The sequence below is a fragment of the Osmia bicornis genome, chromosome 15, assembly GCF_907164935.1.
Source record: "Osmia bicornis bicornis chromosome 15, iOsmBic2.1, whole genome shotgun sequence".
Taxonomy (NCBI): Eukaryota; Metazoa; Arthropoda; class Insecta; order Hymenoptera; family Megachilidae; genus Osmia; species Osmia bicornis.
In genome coordinates this window covers 7,294,839-7,315,948 of record NC_060230.1, presented here as the reverse complement: position 1 = coordinate 7,315,948, position 21,110 = coordinate 7,294,839, and the positions used below count along the sequence as shown (strand labels likewise).

Genomic DNA, 21,110 nt, shown 5'->3' with positions numbered 1-21,110 from the left:
ATAAAAATAAATGTGTATGAGTCGGTAATGCACGTATAGGGAAACATTACGTCTTTTCTTTCGCTGTTATCTAAATAGAACGATATTTATTCCGTGAACTGCGCTCCTCTTAACCGGTTACCTTATCACCTAAACGCGATCTTTAACGTCGCACGATAACGCTATGTACAAGTTTTAATTACATTATCATTGATCGAAATCGTAAGTTCAACGAATTGCGTGATTCAAAATTCCTATTGCATATCGTTTCTTTTTATAATCGCAGGCACTTTCTGGCATTCGTCATTCGGGTACCAAGTCCTCTGGATGATCGATCGAGAAACACGAAAGGACTGAACGAACGTACAAATAAATAGAATTCAATAAATTATGGAACCTCAGGCGGTTTCTTTGACGTTTATTGTGGCCATCTCGTGATCAGAGTTCTTGTTCCTCCCATTGGATACACCGTTCACAGGATCCTCACAGGTCTGAAAAGGTATTAAAAATCTTAGAACATTATACAAATGAATATTTAAAATTAACACGTACGACATTAATCGGTTAATCGCATTAAAACAATGAGAATAAATTACCCATAGTCTCTTGTTGTAATTCTACCTTGTAGGAAGGATTGTCGTACGCCGACGTGGTTTTACGGGAGGAAATGTCAGCCTTACTGCTAGTTCGCCTCTTCATCAGCATCATCAAGAGAATTAAGGTCGACAGGATGGCTAGAGATGCGACGATAGCCACTACCACCAAGGGACCATAATAATCACTTTCGTGGAGGGGTAGGGATGCAAGTTTTCCTGCTGCAAGTGGAACTATTATTAAGGTATGTGCTAGAAACAGGTCTTCGAAGGTCACAGAAGCTTAATTCTAAGTTTTTATACAAGTTATCTTGATTAATTCTCGCACCTTGTTGGGAAACTGTTGCAGGTAGAAGGACACCAGGCTTGGTGACAAAGTCCTGGACATTGCTCTTCTTGATCCTCCCATTGGTCAAGTAAACCTCCAGCCAAAGACGGTACCTGGTGCCTGGTTTCAGATCACTGATGATGGTCTTTGGATGAGAATCTCTTTTGGCAATTTTAAAGGTACTCGTGTCCTCTTTGCCACTGTCGCTCTGATAGATTGCCCTGTAGATGTTCACGTACTTGTCTTCCGGATAAGGTACACCGCTCCACGTCACCTCCACGTCCGTCGATTTGATAGTTTTAATTTCCACCTTGACGTCGAACGAGTATGGGTCTGGTTCCATCGAAGTGGTCACGTGAATCTGTAAAGGAAGAGACTCGACGATGAGACAACTCGAAAAACAGGTTTCCATAGTTGTTATGGAGAAGCTTACCGTTTTTTCACTGACCAACTCCGTCAACTGGCCTGGGAACGGTACGAAGTAGATGCCAACCTCGTAAGTGGTCGACGGTTTCAGATTTTCGATCACGTAATTGCGAACAGCTCTGTGGATCAATGGTGTACCAGCGTACATCTTGTTCTCCTGTTCCTTGTATCTCAGCTGAACGCCGTCGATGAACTGCAACTCGTATTCGGTGAACTTCCTCCACATCACGTTGATCCAGGTGGAATTGACCTCGGTAGCCTGGAGCTCAGCGTCGACGGGTATCTGAGGTGGTAAGGTAGTTGCCTCGGCTCTCTTCTCCAGAGTCCTTACGCTATAGATCTTGCTGGTAGGACTGTTGGCCAGGTCTTTCAGCTTCACAGTGATCTTCACTTTGTATTCTGTCGATGGTTTCAGGTCGCCTAATTCGAACTCCAGCTGTGGGGTTGCGATCAGGTCATTCGGAGGAGCGAAGACTTGGGATTTCCAGGTGGACACGTCGAAGTTCCTGGGTGGCAAAGGGAAGAGATTATTAGTTACTTATTATTTTCATGTAGAATTATTCTTTGCTCAAAATCTGATCAACTAAATGATGGCTAACGTGTAAAGCACGAAATCGTTCTTGAGCAAAAAATCAATTCTATAATTATCTTTGGATCATGATGTAAAGTACGTTTTATCATTGGTGTATCGCAGTTCAACACGACCGTGAAGTCCAACGAGAACCTGTGGCACAGTGAAGACGAGTCGAACAGTGTGCTCGTCAAGGGCTTCAAGAATCTGCACGGTGACCTCGTCCGAAGAAGAGGCAGCGGGGAATCCAGGTATGGTAGCAGGCAAGGGGAAGCCTGATGGCACGTTATGCTCCATGCCTAAAGTTCACCAAGACAGTTCCATGTTACTATCATACATTCATCATGCCCTACGAGATAGTCTAAAACAGTAATGTCAAAGGGAAGTCTTCGTCTTCCAGGAATCTCTATTGAAACACTCGAGATCCTGGAAGATTCTCTAACGATAGACATTCGATACTCTTGTTTAATGATCTCCGGCAATAGGTAAAAAAGTTGATTTTACCGAACAGGGACGAACCTGACTGGTTGGGCGTTTGTGCTGCGAACGGATGGTTCAAGTGCGTGAGTCCTGAATGCGGTATGTGAGCGTCAATGTGAAGAGGCAGAGTGGCGGTGGAACCAGCCGGTGGCACGTTATGAGGTATGGCCGGTTGGCCGGGATAATGTTGGAACGGTCCAGGATTAGGATCGTGTTGGCCGATGTGTGCTAACAGTTCCTCGATCTGCTGTGGCGTGTTCGGTATGTCTGGCGTGTGAATGTGATACGTCGTCTGGCCGTTTTCGTTCTTTTGCGTGTAAACGTGAGGAGGCTTCAAAGGCTTCTTCGGTCCGGTAGCGGACGGTCCAAAGTACCCTGGCTGTATCTGATTGTTGGGCGAGTGTTTCTGACCGGATATCTGTTGATGGATATCGTACAAGCCTGGATGGCCTTCGGGCGGATTATGCTCCAGTTGTACCAATCCTGGATGTTGAAGATTGATCAGATGATAGAGCTCTTCGGGAAGGATCTCCTGATCAGGATTTCGTTGGCCTTGCTTCGGTCTAACGTTCAATCCCGAGTGTTTACCTTTGTCCACGTCGAACGAGTCGCCAGGGGGAGCTTTCTTTTTAGGATTCACGGGGACAATCACGTTGGGGTCGACGCTGTCCGAGCCTAGCATCGGAGGGACGTAGGCGGGACCGGTCGCGGAGTTGTCCAGCTGGACGTTAAAACCGTTTTGAGGAACGCTCGCGAATCCTGACGGTGGTCCATCGTGATGTGGACTCAGGGGAACGAACTGCGGATGATCTGCGGTTGGGTGACTGACTTTCTGGGTAGGTGGCAGTTTGTTGGGATTCAAGGGACCTGGTATGTAGGGTTGGTTCTCGTTCGAGTTCACAGGGATGATAGTCTTGTCGGGGAATTTATCAGGTGCCAAAGGTCCAGGGAAGTAGTCGTCTTTGTGCGGTTTCGCGATAGGTTCGACTGGTTTCTTGGCGTCCGCTTTTGACTTAGACTTTTCGGTCTTTTCTTTAGGAACGATCGGAGGCTTTTCCGTGTGAGGGGACAAATGGAAGACATCCTCCACGGTGGGATGCGTGGGTTTGTAGTCGGGACTGTACGGTCCGTTGTACGGTACCGTGGGGTGTCCAGGGTCCATGGGGTAATGGAAGAGTCCGTGGGTGGTGGTGGTGTCTGTGTTCGCGTTAACAACGTCTTTCGAAGTCCCACGTGCCGGTTGCTGGCTGGGTCCGGTCGATCCCGAGTTGTTAGTCGGTCTTTTTCTATCGTCAACCGGGTCTCGATTGAACGTTTCTGTGGCTAAGGGGCCGGGGAACGCGGGCGTCGCGTTCGTTCCTGCAATAAGCAAAGTCCATTGTCACAGACGTGGTCGTCGAAACCAGCTGTCGCGAATCGAATCGTGTCGACGAGCTGTCCGTTATTCTTCATGCATATTTACAGCGATACAGGGTCCAAGTATGTATGTACAAGCGCAGCCGTACAGAGCATGCATTTACAGCTTTTTCCTCTTCCTGTTCGGATCAGTGTACAGTGTCTTATGGTTAGATGTAAGAGTTCTACAGATGTACAAAGGATCTCATTCTGGCGTGTTCGTGTTCTTTGATCGTTTCTTCAAATAAAAAGAATCTGGGACAAGGTGGATGCACGGTTTTAGTAACAGATACAGCTGGACTAATGACGAACGTCTCGGATGACATGATCGAAATTGATGATAATGGTGCGATAATGAAATGTGCTAAATTTCAGGGTATCATTGAACGTATGTACATTTCACATTTACACTGGAAAATTCCAGTCAGGTCCGCGCGACAGAAAGCCTAACCCTCTACCCATTACCACTCTAACGGATTCTCTTCGCGGTCCGTCAAAAGATAGATACTACAGGGACGTCAACGGTAGTGTCACCGCCACCAGGGAAACCACGATAACGATATCAGAAATGCTACTTTTCAAAAATCCTGATAATAGACGTACAGGGTGGTCCATGCAAAAGTCATCAAAACGTTCAGTCATTCTACAACAATCAGTTTCTCTTTCATTTCAAACACCCTGTACGCCTGTTCTTCCTCGCGTTAGCCAGTGATATGTAAGTAGACTCCTTTTCTATGTTCTTTGTCAACGGAGCGAGGATTTACCTGGGAGCTGACCGGAATGACTGCAACTCCACTCGAGACAACACTCGTCGTTAGGTAGATGCATTAAGGCAGCCTGATACGAGGGACAAGGCAGAGTCGCAGGTGGCAAAGCTGGGACCGGTGGACACGCAGCCTGACAAGACACGTTCCCCATCTCGCAGTAACAACGCTTCTCGCATCCGGTCACGTTCGTTGGTAACTCGCTCCAGTTATCGTACATGTTGCCCTCGTAATTGCAGGATCCATTATTTCTACACCGCACTTCCTGTAAACGTTGTTCCAGTGATGATGAACTGATGTAAGAGTCCTTGATCTCTCATTACCCACCCACGTTAATTTAAGTATCGTTAAGTATGCGCAACTGGTATCGAATCAGTTACGTTTACATTTTAGATATACCTGAGGACAGCAGTGCGGAGGTTTAGGAACGAAATTCGGAGGAACAGTCTCCCAGTCCAAGCAGTGGGGATCCAATACGTCCAATCCAAAATCCGTGGGACACTCGATGGTCAGGCATTCTGTTTTCCCTCCCTCTACGCAGGTGCAGAATGAAATGCATTCGTCGTACCATTCAGCTCCCACCTTGTACGTTTTCCCCATGTGACTGCAGGAACTCTTGTCCGTCATCTTGTCAGAGATGTTCGTCTTGATCACTTCCGCGGGAAGGAAGACCTGCAGAGCCGGGCCAGTTCGACTTCCCTCGATCACCCGCACGTAGTACGAATGGGCGGGTTCCAGATTCGACAAGATACCCTCTGGGTTGAGAACGTTTGTCTTTGAGTAAGCTGGATGGTTAAATTCAAGTTATCTTGAAAATGGCCCTCACCTTTGTCGGGTTTCTGCTGCCTCCACACGTGATTATTGTCAGATATTTCGACGGTGACATCTTGAGGATTCTTTGCGGATAATTTTAATTTGATTGCTGTGGAGTTTAGGACCTTGACATCAGTGAGATTCACGGTCAGGGCGCTGGAAACTTCTGGTCTGATCTCATGGTCACCTAGAGTGACGTCGCAGAGGGTGATCGTGCAACAGGAGTCCCTGGAGAAGAAAGACAATGGGAACTTTAAATTAATCACGGTGTTGATGATGATCCTGATGGTAAGGAGGATTTTAGTACCTTGGATCAGTGAGAACAACGCAACGGTCGTGCTGATTGGTTGCAGAGGTCGTGTCATTTGGTGGACATCTTGCTTGACACTTAAGGTTACCTCCAGCTTCACAGATGCACACTCTGGAACAGCCATCCTCTACTCGTTGACCTCTCATCACTGTCTTGTTCCCAAAAACGCAGGTCTCCTCTGGTTCAGGTGCTAAATTGTTCCAAATTATATGATCACAACATTCATTTTAATATATAATCATGCTGAAGGCTCACCTGAATCAGCAGCACAGACTAAAATCGCGCAGCATGGTTCTTCGGTGACCAATTTCTCCTGGCACAATGGGTCCTCGATTCCTCTGTTGGCCCTGACGTATGGCGAGGAGCAAAGTGGCTTGCAATCCATTATTATACCACCCTCGCCACATATACATTTCTCATCGCAGCCTCTCAGGATCTTCTCACCAATGGAATAGGTATGGTTTCCTTCCATGCACACTGTCGCCATGGGGAGCAAGGTCGAGGAGATGTTTACGGCGCTTTCGTTATGAGATGCTACATATTCGCCACCTGTGGGAATATAATTTTCAGGTGTTAATTACTTGACAAAGACAGAAAAGTAGTAGGAAGCCTCTTCTCTACAAGTTCCCCTTGGCAAAAGGAGGCATCATTGCAAGGGGCTGTACAATTGCATGGCCATCGTTGCAGGTGACTGTACAGTTGCATAAAAGGTCGCAGACGATTCATCCTTTAATAAATTAATTACCTTCGACTTCTTTATCATCATCGTCCATGCTAACGTCACTCAGGTCAGTAATATTCGAGTGCAGAGAGTTGGTTGGCTCCGGCGCCGAGATATTTAACGCTCTACCCCTAAACTGTGTAGTTTCTTCCATCATACGAGCTTCTTTCGCGCTACTAGTAGCACCCAACGTCGACGGAGAGCTAGTCATCATCGACAGTTCCCTTAGAATCGTTTCGTTCGACGGAGTAACGATAGGCTCTCCATGAAATAGAAAGGGAACCGTGACCGCAGCCGCGTCCATCGACCTCACGGTGGTTTCTTCTGCTTTTGACGACATCGAGGTCGTCGCTGTCGGGTCACTCGCTTCTCCACGCTTCGAATCATCGTCCTTGATGATTTTCTGGTACTTCTGATCGGTTTTGATCTTAAAGTCCACCGGTTTCTTCTTTGGCTCTACCGTAGTCTTCGAGTCTTGATCCTTAGTCGGGTACTCGGACTTCCGTTCGTTGGTCTCATTCTTCGCTTCACCGAGGAGGGGTTGAACACCTGGCACCTCGTCAACGATGGTACCTGTAAATTCAAGGTAACTTTTCATTTCCATAAAAATCATTTGACTCTTATAGCATAGCAAAACGATAAATTGCATTTTTCTTAATTTCTTATTGCGTTTCTTATTTTCATTTAAAAGGAACCTTGAATTCTAAATAAAATCGCCCTTCGCGGAGCATTTTTCCCGAGGTTTTTTACCGGTGCCCCAACGGGAAGGTAACCGGATTGGCCGACCCCTATCGAAAGTCGAGGTGACCATGACTTTTAATCGTCATCGCATGAATGGGGAAGCGTAACGGTGCGACCGGTTCACACGAGGCCGATGTTCGTCATCAGGATCCACCTGATGCGGTGGGTCGCTCGTTCCAAGATACAGTACGTAACGATTTAACGTGTAAGTAGGTGATGGTCTCCTTTTCTGCTTGCCATGTGCATACATATCGACGTGGCCCGAAAAGAAATCCGGCTCCCTATCTCGACGTATTCCAAGACCGTAAATTCGTGTACCCTAACCTAACATATTTATTACTTTACATAAATTTATTTATTTTGTAATTAGAAATTAATGCGATGTATCATGGCGGTCAGTAGTGTTCGACCGTACATTCGTGTACCCTAACCTAACATATTTATTACTTTACATAAATTTATTTATTTTGTAATTAGAAATTAATGCGATGTATCATGGCGGTCAGTAGTGTTCGACCGTACATTCGTGTACCCTAACCTAACATATTTATTACTTTACATAAATTAATTTATTTTTTAATTAGAAATTAATGCGATGTATCATGGCGGTCAGCAGTGTTCGACTGTACATTCGTGTACCCTAACCTAACATATTTATTACTTTACATAAATTTATTTATTTTTTAATTAGAAATTAATGCAGTGTATCATGGCGGTCAGCAGTGTTCGACTGTACATTCGTGTACCCTAACCTAACATATTTATTACTTTACATAAATTTATTTATTTTTTAATTAGAAATTAATGCAGTGTATCATGGCGGTCAGCAGTGTTCGACTGTACATTCGTGTACCCTAACCTAACATATTTATTACTTTACATAAATTTATTTATTTTGTAATTAGAAATTAATGCGGTGCATCATGGCGGTCAGCAGTGTTCGACCGTACATTTGTGTACCCTAACCTAACATATTTATTACTTTACACAAATTTATTTATTTTGTAATTAGAAATTAATGAGGTGTATCATGGCGGTCAGCAGTGATCGATGCATTTAGCAATTAATATCTGATATCGTGATTCAGAGAGAAGGGTGAAAAGGATCCATCGGATCGAAGGACGACCAGTGGAACGATACCGATATTTTACAGACGATCGCGTGCACAACACGATTCCGTACCGGTTGGTCAGAATTATGGTTCTAAAGTTACGGTATATGTTTGCCGGTAATGTTTGGTAATTGCGATTCATTGCAGCGAACGGTATTTCGATGCTGCTTACATCATTGAGCCGCTTCTATTTCTCATTATGAACACGTTTCACGTTGTTTTTCATAGCAATTCATTTCATTAAATTGCAAGGACTTTAGAATGATGTTTTTCTTTAATATTTTTTTTTGTTTTTAGAGTAATATTAGATTACTAGGTGTTTTATAAATGTTAGATATACTTTGAATGGAGGATTTAGGAAAAGTCTACGGTTTACTAGGACCGGAAACAGCTGTTTGTAGGGTTATCAGTGACAAGATCCGTTTCCGTTTGCGAGGAACAGGTTGCTTTCGGACACAAAGTGATTATGTCCAAGAAAGCCGGCCGTGGAACGCGGAATTACTCATCGTGCATTAAAAGGATCTTCACTCGGCTTGCTCGTCACCGGAAGTCCCGCGTCGTCCATGAACCCACCGTGGACAGCGTATTTTCTTGTGTGAACCTACCTCATTGTTGCTTACCACGATTGCGCAATTTTGAGGATGAAGTAATTAATCATCAATCATTTTCTAACACTTTTCTTACTAATTAATTTTCACGAGAAAATTAACACGAGAAGCCTTGGTATTATACAATTTTTATTATCTTTCTTGGAATTTTTTCTTGTTTGATAAAAAGAGTTAAAAATATTGATAAGAATAGACGCAAGGTTCTCGTCTATTTTCTTGGAATATCCAATCGTAAGCTAGCAAAACCCTTCAAGCACAGCCTCTATCCTCGCTCAACAAGACCTTGAACCGTAGTAGTTCCAGGTAGACGATGATGTAAACACAGGAACGGGAGAGAAACGTTTTACTGGGTATACATATAAGTTGGCTGTGTCTAAACGGATGATAATTTAGCACTTCGAGGTCGGCGAGCAAATTTTCTTTCGAGGTAATCCCTTTACCGTGAACAGATCACCTTTTGTCCTTTTCAGGAAGCGCGGAATGCTTCCTTGTGAAGTTAACTTTCAGAAAAAGGAGATTTAAGAGGTACTTCGGGATTGAAGTCGACCGACTGACAGGTAAACGAGCACACTGGGAGTAAGGTATATATAAGGTGCTTCAAAGAAATGGTACTTTGGTGGATTTCTGTCGCAGCGCTCGGATATCTCAGCATTCTAGTATTCTAACGTTTTAATATCGCAGGGTTTAAATATTCTAGCGTCAAATATCTCAACTTTTATGTATTTTAGCGCCCAGTATTCCAACGCTCAAAATTTCAGCGCTCTCGCATCCTAGGGCCCTAAACTTTAGCGTCCTAATATCCCAGCGTCCAGGACCCCCGCGTCCAAAATTTCAGCGCCCTAGTATCTCAATGTCCAACATTCCAGCGCCCAAAATTTCAGCGCTCTGGCATCCCAGGGCCCAAAACTTTAGCATCTTAATATCCCAGCGCCCAAATATTTCTGCGCCCAGTATCCCAGCTTCCAAAATTTCAGCGCCCTAGTATCTCAATGTCCAATAATTCAGCGTTAAAAATTTCAGCGCCCTAGTATCTCAGCGTCTAACATTCCAGCACCCAAAATTTCAGCGCTCTGGCATCCCAGGATCCAAAACTTTAGCGTTCTAATATCCCAGCGCCCAATATCCCAGCGTCCGAATATTCCAGCGTTCAGTATCCCAGCGTCCAAAATTTCAGCGCCTTAGTATCTCATGTCCAAAATTTCAGCGCGCAAATATTCCAATGTCTCAATATACCAGCGCCCTAATATACCAGCGCCCTAATATCCCAGCGTCCAAAATTTCAGCGCCCTAGTATCTCAGCGTCCAACATTCCAGCGCCCAAAATTTCAGCGCTCTGGCATCCCAGGGCCCAAAACTTTAGCATCTTAATATCCCAGCGCCCAGTATCCCAGCGTCCAAAATTTCAGCGCCCAAATATTCCAACGTCCCAATATACCAGCGCCCTAATATCCCAGCATTCCTCTATCTCAGGTGAGACCATCCACCATCCCAACGTTTTAATATCTTCATTTTTAGATCATCATTCTAGAACATTCTACAATAATTAATTGTTCCCCGAACAGTTTCTTTCAAGACGAAAGGCACGAGAGCAAAATGAAAGGTGGAGAAAGAAAAAAGAGAAACAGAAACTGAACGGAGTAGCCCGGAGGCAAAGAGACGAGGAGAAAGAGGTAGGTTCAAATAGTCGGTCACTGAGCATGCCTTTGACCATACGGTATTCTATCCTACTTGCTACTCGCCGCATGATCATTATTTCGTTCCATACATCACGTTTCGCTACGGTGACTTTAAGTTTTTCTTTTTTCTCTTTTCTTTTCTTTCTCAACGACCGATGACTCGTTAAGAATCGCTTTCCAGACCACCTATATAATATCAATCATTTATTCTCTCAATATTGAAATTCCACCGTGAAAATTGTAAAATCTTTTTATATCCTCTTTACTTCGATCAGAATTGCGCACGAGTACGCGAATAATTTATTACAGAAAATTTAGTTGTCAATGACAAAATGGCAAAAGTGTTCAGGAAGAAGCCGGTGGATTTCTGCACGCGCTACTTCTTTCGCAAACGTACGCGCTCTTTTACTTGGTGAGTTACATTTCACTGGTTAACTCGTCAGACTTTTCCAAGCGACTTTTACGTTCTGCACGATAGTTCTCCCTGGCTTTTACCTCCCGATTGAAAGCGATTGATTCCCTATCGCGTGCTCGCCTCACATTCTGCTTGGATGAGGTAAATAACGGTTTGCAATGTAACTAAACGATCGGAATCTCGTCTTCTTTCTTCCATGATTGATCTCTAATAGCTTCGTTCCCGATTACGATGTTCATTTTTGTAACACGAGGAATCTAATATTCAGTGATCCATGATAGTTTTATAAATATTCTCTTCTAATATTGGAACGTTTTAAAATTCCATCCTTCTACAACGCGATACCTTGATTATTGCTCGATCGAGCGAGGCAAATGACTTCTTTCGAAACGCACGAAAACCAGTCTCGACGGAATGCGAGAAAAAATAGCGCATTTTAGTTTTCCAGTTGAAAGATGAAAAGTAAAGGGCTGGAATGGTGGCATTTTAAGAGCCTACGCCTCGATGAGGAATTCGTTTCCTACCTTCAAATATGATACTGTAGGTTGAAGACAAACCATTGTCTTAGAGTTTCATAAGATCCTTCAGCAATCGTGAAGTTGATTTTTTCATTTGGAAATCTTCGATTAACAGATCTATAAAGTCAGGTAATAAGTACAATTTTGCCCGACTTTCTATAGCAGTATCTCTGCGATCGATCGCCGTCCATTGTCTCTGTTTTCTATCCTTCTGTTTTCGTATCGAAGATACTGGCATAAGCATTGGTCCCATGAAACTAACGGTTCCCATCGCAGGAAGAACGAGCCTCGCGATACTGGAATGCGAAAGGCAAATCGAATCATTGCTCTGCAACTCTGTTCCATATCTTTTATCTTCCTTCGAATCTGTTGCTTTGTAGACCAGTAGGAAATCTCTCGTTTCATTTGACAATCTGTCAAATTTATATAATCTTGCAATACAGTTCAGTGAATTATTTCCAAAATATTAGCTAATTAAATGGATAAAATCTATCAGCCATATCTAGGTGATCTGATATTATGCTTTCACTTTGTTGCAACTCCACCTTTCCAGTTAACACGACGAATAAATCCAGAGGTTGAATAATAGTATCGACCGCAAGTGTTTATGATGCAACCAGTTTATCGATTCTCCATCGTTCGAGAGTGCAACACTTCGGATTCTTTAAAAATCCACTCGTGAACTATGGATCGTTCCTGTGCGAGCATCGAAGTTTCTTCAAATCGCGTTATATTTCAACTGATTCAGAGTATTTCAAAAACGGAGAATGTAATTTATTAAAAACATAATAAATAAATAAACGTAACGTCTGTCGAGATTTGTTATTTCAAGGATTCGCGATAGGTTTTACTTTTTCTTTCTACGAAATTTCTACACTTTCCAATATTGCGACCAATGCTTTCGAATAGAAATCGCTAAGTAATCTATATATAAAAGATCGTTCGCATGCGGGCGTTGAAATCTCCGAGTCACAGCTACCTACCGTCCCGTTAGAAACTTGATTTTACGGTCTCAGCGAGTTTTTTCATTATCAACAACGTGTAATTAAAGGAATAATGTAGAATTACGTGGGTCGATGTGAATTTTTAACACTCACCAGGTTATTCTTGATATATTTTTCTTATAATAAAAAATTGAAGAGACACGCGGAATTTTTGACACTCTCGTATAGTTTCGTACGTTTTTATATTAAATTAGATCATTTATAATATGTAAATGATAGACGTAGCTATTTTCTATTCGTGGAAAACACGGCGCGTTAGGAGAAGCGAAACGAAGCGGAACGTCTCTAGGCAACGAAGTAACCATGATCGATTTAAAGACAAGACGAGCTGCAGACTCGAAGCCTAGAAGAGTTCTCTGCCCTCGCTTCTACGACGATCGTCGTGTTCTACGCGAGCAGAATGTAATAGGTGTGCTCGCGTGCACGAGGCTTGAGTAATATCGTATACCCGGTGTACGGTTCGCGATCAAGTCAGTTTTCCCCGGTAAATATAACGATATAGGAGAAAACAATTCTGAAAGTGTGAAATTTTGCAAAGTCACGGTCTTCGATTCTCAAAGACCTCGAAAAATTCTCAAAATATTATTTCTAAGGAAACTATAGTCACTGACAAGGGACATTACCCAATCGACACACGCCGAAATATTTGACACGTATTTTTTTTTATCGGCAATCGTCCATGCTGAAGGGGTGAAAATAGCCCTCAAAGTTGGGGTTGCAAAACATATTTTCTTGAATATCTCAGGAACTATTAGGTGTAGGGAAAAATTCCAAATGGAATTTGTGTGTTTTTGAACAGCAAATTTTTCTATGTAGCCACCTTTTTGATAAATTTATTTGTTTAAAAAATATATTGAAAAATAATCTATTTTTGTCATGGACGATTGCCAATAAAAAAAAAATACGTGTCAAATATTTTTTTGAGTTCTATATCATACTCAAAGGGCATCAAAATCGGCGTGTGTCGATTGGGTAATGTCCCTTGTTAATCACGCGATCCTCAGCACCTATTCAACGTTCAGAAAACATTTCTTCCCATTGTGTTCTCGCGTGATCCGAAAGAGCGTAGGAAAGTCGATCAAAGGGAAAGTTACGTGAAAATTGAACGGTCCCGACAAATAGATCAGCGATACCGATAACTTAATTATCGTCCCTCGGGCTGCGCCAATGTCCAATGGTCATTGAGTGAAAGTCGTGCTCTTTGGACGAGGAACAATGAGCGGTAAACGTCACCAGCTGAATTAATTACCGTGGTTAAACAATTGTTCTTGTTTTCTCCTATTAAATATCCTTCGTTTAAGCATATCTTTGTTTTGTAATATTCCAACTGACAGATTAAGCAATTTATTAAAATCTCTATTAATGAATATTTGTCATAGTTGGATATTATTCGAGTATCCTAATTCCTTTCGGGTGATAAATTCAATCACTATTTTTCCCAGCATGGGTAAACAGGTTATGCAGATGATCAGGGTACAGCATTGTAAAGTAGTCGTAACAAAGACATCAAAGGGAGCTATGTGTTGAGAATATAAAGAAGAGAATACCTTCACTCGCGTATTTATGGTACCGTTAACCAGGTTATCTCGCCAGATAGCGTTCTTTAAGAGACCTTCAGGGATCCTTGTTAATTTCTAATGCCTTTGTTCTTTCCAATAAAAACAATAGTAAAATTCGCAGGAAAACATTGATAAAAATTTTTAAAATAGGTCGTCTTTACGAAAACTCGTCTTTGTCGTCCAAGGACTAATAAAAGAAAAGATTTTATTTCAGGATTAAATAAAAAATGAAATGATTTGGATTCTCCTGAGGCACGTGTGAACGGGATTCAAACGAGAACAGTCTCTCGCGTGGGATCGGTGGTAGACGAAATAGAAAGTCGTTGCTTGTTGCGCGAATGAAAAAAAAAAAAGAAAAAGAAGGATTATACATATCAGAGAAACGTAATCGTCATTTAATTAGCGGCTCGTCCGCGAGAGACGCGTATCTGTCGGGGGAGAACGTTGCGGCAAGATGGTGCAAGCGGTGCACGCGCGAGTATGCCTTTCCAAGCGAACCGAAGGACGGACCTGAATGATTCCTTTGCTCGCTCGGGATGCAATTAAAAATCTTTCACGCTTTACCTGGTGAGATGCGAACCACGCTTGCTGCTTCGCGATTTAGATCGGATCTATCCTTTTCCGTTTCTTTCACCTGAATTGTTAAAGTGTAACGTTCACTGTACAGCATGATGCAGATAAAAAGTAGTTAATCTACTGCTATCAACGATACGTGAGATGTTTCAAATTTTTTTATACGAAACAAAGTTATGAAGATATCTCACGAACCGTCGATACCGATATAATTTCTCAGAAATATGCAATTTCATTTGAAACACGAATGCACTTGTAAAAAAGTAAAACGATTCTTGTTTCTTTCTAAACTATTATAGAAATCGTGAAGAGTTTCAAAGAAATGTTACACGATAATGCACATAGGTATTCCTCGTTCGATTACAGACAAGAGTTACTTAATCCCCTCGTGTACAGAATCCTGAATGAAAACTCGTATGGTTATCTAGTAAATCTACCCAGGCAACCTACATTCGCTCGTGAAATTCGTTTCATTGTTTCGTTAATAATCTCGTCCATTGTGTGATCCAGGCGAAGAAAGAGATGAGCCCTCTAATGATTCCATTCGTGTGCAGATGGAAACAGAGAGAACTTCCGTCACAGAATTTTTGTGCAAACTTAATGCATTTTTCTGAGGATTTATCCTTAGGACACCGTGTTCTATAAACAAGTATCATGACGATGAGAGGAGATGGTAAGTTATGCGGTTAACCCTTCTGTGGGCAACCATACTAGATGGATAACATTATTAATCTTTCTCTGTGAAGAGCAAAGTATCACTTTTTCTATTTCAAGTTCTGCTAAACCAACTGTAAACGTTTAGTGTAGGGGGAGAGAGGGTTTCATCTCCCCGGACACCTTTAGTTCGGGTCGGGGACCGCTAGGTGGCGGCGAGATGATCGGTGACAGCGTTCTCGCAAGCGGTCGCCCGGCATGCGTTCCAAATTGCAGTATTATGAGAGTATTATGTTGTCAGCCCCTCTGAAACGTCTTTTTCTCCCCTCTCCTACACAACTTGAAGATTCACAGCAGGTACCAGGTACAATGACTACCAGGGTTTCCCCATGGTGCAAGAGACAGGTGTCCTATTCATGGGTTTCTCTGAAGCGAATGTTCTACTAATAATAGAAATTCATCCAGCGACGACAGGTCCAAGGGACCATGGTTTATGACACGGCCTGAGTTGGGTATTTCTTTAGATATAATCTTTTGGCGAAGTTAAATTCTTCGAGAACTTTTACTACCTGTCATTGACACTTTTATAACATTTCCAAATTGAAGTGTTTTCGTGCCTCTCTATGAGGTCCGTCGAACCATACCATTTTTCTTCCTATTTTTCTCAGCAACAATTCCACCTTCCGTTTTTCCCCAAGGACGTTCGTAAGAGCGTATCAACCAGTTTGCCAACCGTACACCAGCTAACACGAACACCTCCCAGACTTCACCTTTTCTGTTTACCTTCTCGATCGAGTCGCAAAGCAACGAGGTACACGTGCGAAAGCACAGGATCGATTCGAACGGGTGGCCCCCTTTTTCCCCTCGATATGTGTACCGATAACGAAGCACACTTTTGCGTGTAGTTTCTGCTGGAGTGGCTCTAACTTGTACATATTAGAGAGGACGTATTAAAAGGCAACTGTGAAACCGGTTTCCTTCGTCGACTATTTGTTCCGTCGTAATGTTGCAACAAATTGAGAAAATTAATAAGTTAAAGGAATGAAATTATGAGATCATAAGGGTATCGAAATTTTGTATAAAAATAAAATAAAATTTTGCAACATAGGAGGAGGAGTTCCTAATCATTCTCCTCAATACTCGAGAAATAATTCTGAAAATTTTAATTTAGAAAAATCTGGTTAATATAATTTTCCAAGGCTTTGCGTGCGAGTGATGAAACATGTTCCAGGTAATTGTTGATTCAAGGAAAAAAGAAACGACGTAGGATCGTCTTGAACTAAAGAGGAGGAAGAAAAGTGGACGTTTCGATGTCGTGTTTTCGAACGACAGGGTTTGACGAGGTTGTTAGAGATTCCAAGGAAGAGGTAACGGGTAGAACAGCAAAAACACTGAAGAATTGCGTGGCAAGGGTCTCGATTTCCCCTCTGGAATCTTCCCTCGTGGAAAGTAATCGCTGCCACGAACTTTCCACACGATAAACACGAGTTTACGGTCCACCATCGCTGCTGGCACGTGTTTTTTCTGCGTCGCTTTTATGGAACTGACGTTGTTCTCCTCGGTGACTGGTGATTAAACGAGAAAGTTGACAATAACAAAGTTAATTTATTTAATATAGAACGATAGAAGCAATCGTAACTTTATAATAATTTCCTTTTCACCCTCTGTTTATATCTACAGTTATTGGATAATAATTGATTTAAAATTAAAAATGAAGTGCAAATTTAATTTGAAAAATTGATTTATTTATTTTTGGACTTATTGGATATTAATTGGTTTAAAATTAAAAATGAAGTTCAAATTTAATTTGAAAAATTTATTTAGTTAATTGCGAATCTCAGAGGAGATTAATTTTATAATTGAATTTCTATATAATTTGATTGACGAGAGTGGCGGACATTAAATCAGGACGGTGTCGCGCGATTTCCATCGACAGCAGCCGATATTCGTGTCAGTGGGCAACCTCGAGTCGATTTCTCAACTCGATCGTCCTCCATCGGCGAAATCCTCTTCCCCTTTTTGGGAAAAATCTCTCCTGGGACATGGGAAAAGCCGGCGTGGCCGGTCGAGCGGAAGTCACGATTTCACGGTGGAAGATATATTATTCGGACGGACGCTATTAGTCATCGAACACCTATGCGACCAAGTATTTTTCACCGATTTTATACGAATTACCGTTATCTCGTTCGGCGATACTCTTCTTATACGGTAGCGTTTCACGTCAACTTACGGGGCGTTAATGTTCCGTTACGTAAGAAATTGCGAATCATTATTACAAAGTATACTTTACAGCGATAGACAATTGAAACTAATAAAAATAAAAGTTTTTCTCCAAGTCGCAAGAGAAAATATTTCTGATTTTCACCATCATTGCAGTTGGTTTCATCAGGGGTCAGCAAACGCGCTGATACTAGGTATCAATAAATTGCAGCGACATAGTAGGTAGAATTATCAGGGGTCAAACGACACATTGATAGTCGATATCAGTATGTTTTTTCATTTCTCAGTATTCTTTATACTAAATCATTGTGAAAGAGATATAAAAGACAATAGATATTTAAAAATTTCTAGACACCATCAAATTGATAGACGGCTCAGAATTACGGACACCTGGGTGCCATAAGAAACCAAGATCCCCGTCGGCACCCATTAAATCGCGTCGCAAAAACAGCAGACAATCCGATCCGTGAGGACTCACCGATGGTGGTTTGTATCCTTGGCTCGACGTCGACTGCGGACGAGATGAGGACGACTTGACAAAGTCCTACGACCGCGTACAGAAAACATCTTTCTTGGATACGCATCCTACCGCATTCTTCTGCACAGTTCCACTTAAAACACGCTCGAAACACCAGGTCCTCTTAATCGATCTGTTATCGTTTGCCAGTGGGCAACGATCGATCAAACAGAATAAAAAAACCTTTCGGCTATCACAACAGGGTATCGAACACTGTAGGCACAAAAAATAATAATTCACGGGATAATTCACTCGGTTCACTGATTCGTCGGTCGATTCGCTCGCGATCCGTGCCGAGGCCGGAGGTGAAGTGCACCGGTGAGCGGGATCTACCTCCTCCTTGTGGTTCTTGCTTGCCTTTCATTCCTCCTCTCCGACCAGCCAGAGAATTCTCTACGCTCACCTTGTTACAGGCTGATTCCAACACGACGGACATATTGGCGGGCCTTGGAATAATGGTGGACCTTAGCACTAAACCTACCGACATTTTATATATACCTTATTCTACCGATGGCGGTCGAATGACCGCTTTTCAAATAAACGTTATATGTTTTCCAATTGATTATAAATAATACAAAATTTAGTAGGGGCAATAAAACACAAAATAATAGTCATGTATTAATTAGAAAACATTTATTTTTAAAGTCTCAAAAGCGGTCATTTGGCCGCTCTGGTAGGTTTAGTTGAATTGTAGTTTCCCGGGTAATTGATCTCGAGGTCGATATCACGTGGCGTTACAAAGTTATGGCCATTTTAAAAAATCACAATTTTTCAAAAATTTTCCGATAATTTCGAATCCAAAAAATAACCTAACCCAACCCAACTTATCAGCTAGAATAGCTAGTCTTTAAGTGACCTCGGGACACTTCCTATCGTCTTCTCCGACCTTGATTTATCCGATAAAGTAGTCGAGATCAATTACCCGGGAAACTGCAATCTAACCACAGGTTTACTTCTTCAGGGATAGGAGTAGTGCACTGATCTATTTTTTGTTAATAACTCGAAAACGAAGTTTTAATCAACATTTTGGCAAAGGAAAATGTTGTTTAGAATCACCTTGTCAATCATCCCTATTCGGTTGTTGACGTAGTCGTTGGACACCCTGTATAACTGGATATGGTATATCTGCGATTTTTCAAAATCGCCATCTTTGAGAATTAATCGCTTCGCCCCCTGGCGAAGGGAACCGACATTAAGGGTTTTCGATTGTCATGAATCTGCGGTGTCCGAATATTAAACTTATGTAACTGAATGTAAAATTTAATTTTTGAACGAAACCAGTTAATAAGTAACTTACACATTGTATTTGTGTATTATTTTATCTATTTTATAATTAAAATTATAATTATAACTATTTTATAATTATAATTATACTAAATAATTTTAGTTGTATTTCTTTGTATGTTTTGTACATATTCTTTAGATACATGCAAGTTTGTATTTGTAAACTGAACTAATTAATTAATAAAAAAGATATATTGTGTATAAGATAATGCAGTAGACACTGTAGTGTGTGGAACAGCTTAGTTCGGTGCCCTTCGCCAGGGGGAGAAGTGGTTAATTCTCAAAGATGGCGAATTTGAAAAATCGCAGGCGTAGATCGTCATGCCGTATCCAGTAGAGTACTGTGCTTAGGCTGTTGATCTTCTGATTTCATGTAAGTAATTTACAACATGACTTTTTAATTATTCTGTTACGAATTTCAATACACAGGGAGATGAATTTATATATTTCGGAAATCTAATTTTTTTTCTAAATTAAAACGATTTACAAGTAAATGATCGTCATTTCCAATATTTAATAAAATGGATTTTAATGATGGTGTTTTTTAATTGAGACACCCTGTATGTATCTTTATATCTCCTCTACGCCTCCACCTATGACAAAATTAGTCATATCAGTTATTCAGGTGATCTGTTATTTAAATGCCCCTTCTTGTATATTTGGTAAGGAACAACCATCAGCATTAATTAAACATTTCAATTCTTTATCCATGAATTGAAGAGTTGAATGCAAGAATCAGGCAACTTATTTTTACTAATTTTACAGAAATTGAAAGGAACTATTTAAATAATTTTTTTTCTTAAACATATAACAAAATTTTTATTTCTAAAGAAAATGAAGCTGTCTGTTTCTTGCATCCAACCCTTCAATTATAGAATTCCAGCATAAGGGTTTTACAAATTCCTTTCAGGGAATTCGTGGAATTTTAAGTCATCAAAATTCCAGGGAGTAATTAGAATAATTACATAAATTTTAATACTTGTCATAGAGTTTTAAGAATTCCAATGTGTCCTTAGACTCTTGAAGAAGCTGGCTGCAACGATCACAGATTTCATTCATTTTCATTCTTTTTTTCATGGAATGAATGTTATTTCAAGGTCGACATTAGATGATGCAGAAATTGAATCGAACAATCGTGGTGACGAATCGAAGCGAAAGCGGTGAAATCGAAAGTAAGCGTGTATTGTCGCGTATTTTCGTCGCGTGCATTTATCGATCGTCACTTTTGCTACTGGAACAAAGTGTCTCTCATCGACCGTGGAACGATGTAATTTTCGATAATACCCTCGCGACAGTTTCTCCTAAGGAATCGTGATAAAAACACTCCTTTGTTTCCCTTTTCTTATTTTACGAATCAATTAACACCTCTTATGTCCTCTTGAAATTAGTCATTAATTAGTTCATTCGGAACAAAGCGAATAATTAACTTTCAATATTTAACACGTTATTCACCAACCATAAGTAAAATAGATCTACCGTCTTATCGCTTCCATGCTAGAATCATAGATCCCAAGAAAATTTTTGTTCTCCCATAACTCCTTTATTAATCAATGATCAATTATATATATTTATTGATCTAAGGGCGAATTATTATAAGGCTAGAATCATAGATCCCAAGAATATTTTGGTTTTCCCATAACTTCCCTATTGATAAATGATCAATGATTTATATTTATTGATCTAAGGGCGAATTATTATAAGGCTAGAATCATAGATCCCAAGAAAATTTTGGTTTTCCCATAACTTCCCTATTGATAAATGATCAATGATATATATTTATTGATCTAAGGGCGGCTTATTATAGGGCTAGAATCATAGATCCCAAGAAAACTTTTGTTTTCCCATAACTT

General features: G+C 41.3%; 1 protein-coding gene across 4 annotated transcripts; it reads right to left on the bottom strand.

Annotated features, from left to right (window-relative positions):
- Positions 1-146: 146 nt before the first annotated feature.
- Positions 147-18,267, bottom strand: LOC114877691 (putative epidermal cell surface receptor). 4 transcript variants are annotated; one of them, XM_029190613.2, is made up of 13 exons: positions 17,938-18,267; positions 6,405-6,953; positions 5,915-6,208; positions 5,657-5,849; positions 5,363-5,577; positions 4,936-5,291; positions 4,537-4,801; positions 2,417-3,736; positions 1,998-2,196; positions 1,334-1,832; positions 901-1,261; positions 601-806; positions 147-470 (listed from the first exon to the last, which is right to left on the bottom strand). In XM_029190613.2, exons 1-13 carry the CDS (start codon positions 18,041-18,043, stop codon positions 378-380), a joined length of 4,656 nt encoding a protein of 1,551 aa, XP_029046446.2. In that variant the 5' UTR covers positions 18,044-18,267; the 3' UTR covers positions 147-377. The 4 variants fall into 4 exon arrangements, with proteins under 4 accessions (XP_029046446.2, XP_029046447.2, XP_029046448.2 ...); XM_029190614.2 differs by having other exon boundaries at positions 601-794; XM_029190615.2 differs by having other exon boundaries at positions 379-470; positions 576-806.
- Positions 18,268-21,110: the final 2,843 nt, after the last annotated feature.

Coding starts and splice junctions, on each gene's coding strand:
- LOC114877691 (XM_029190613.2), bottom strand. CDS start 18,043: ATGCGTATCCAAGAAAGATGTTTTCTGTACGCGGTCGTAGGACTTTGT. Junction 5,578..5,656: donor GTTGTTCTCACTGATCCAAG/GTACTAAAATCC, acceptor TTTCTTCTCCAG/GGACTCCTGTTGCACGATCA. Junction 471..600: donor ACGACAATCCTTCCTACAAG/GTAGAATTACAA, acceptor ATACCTTTTCAG/ACCTGTGAGGATCCTGTGAA.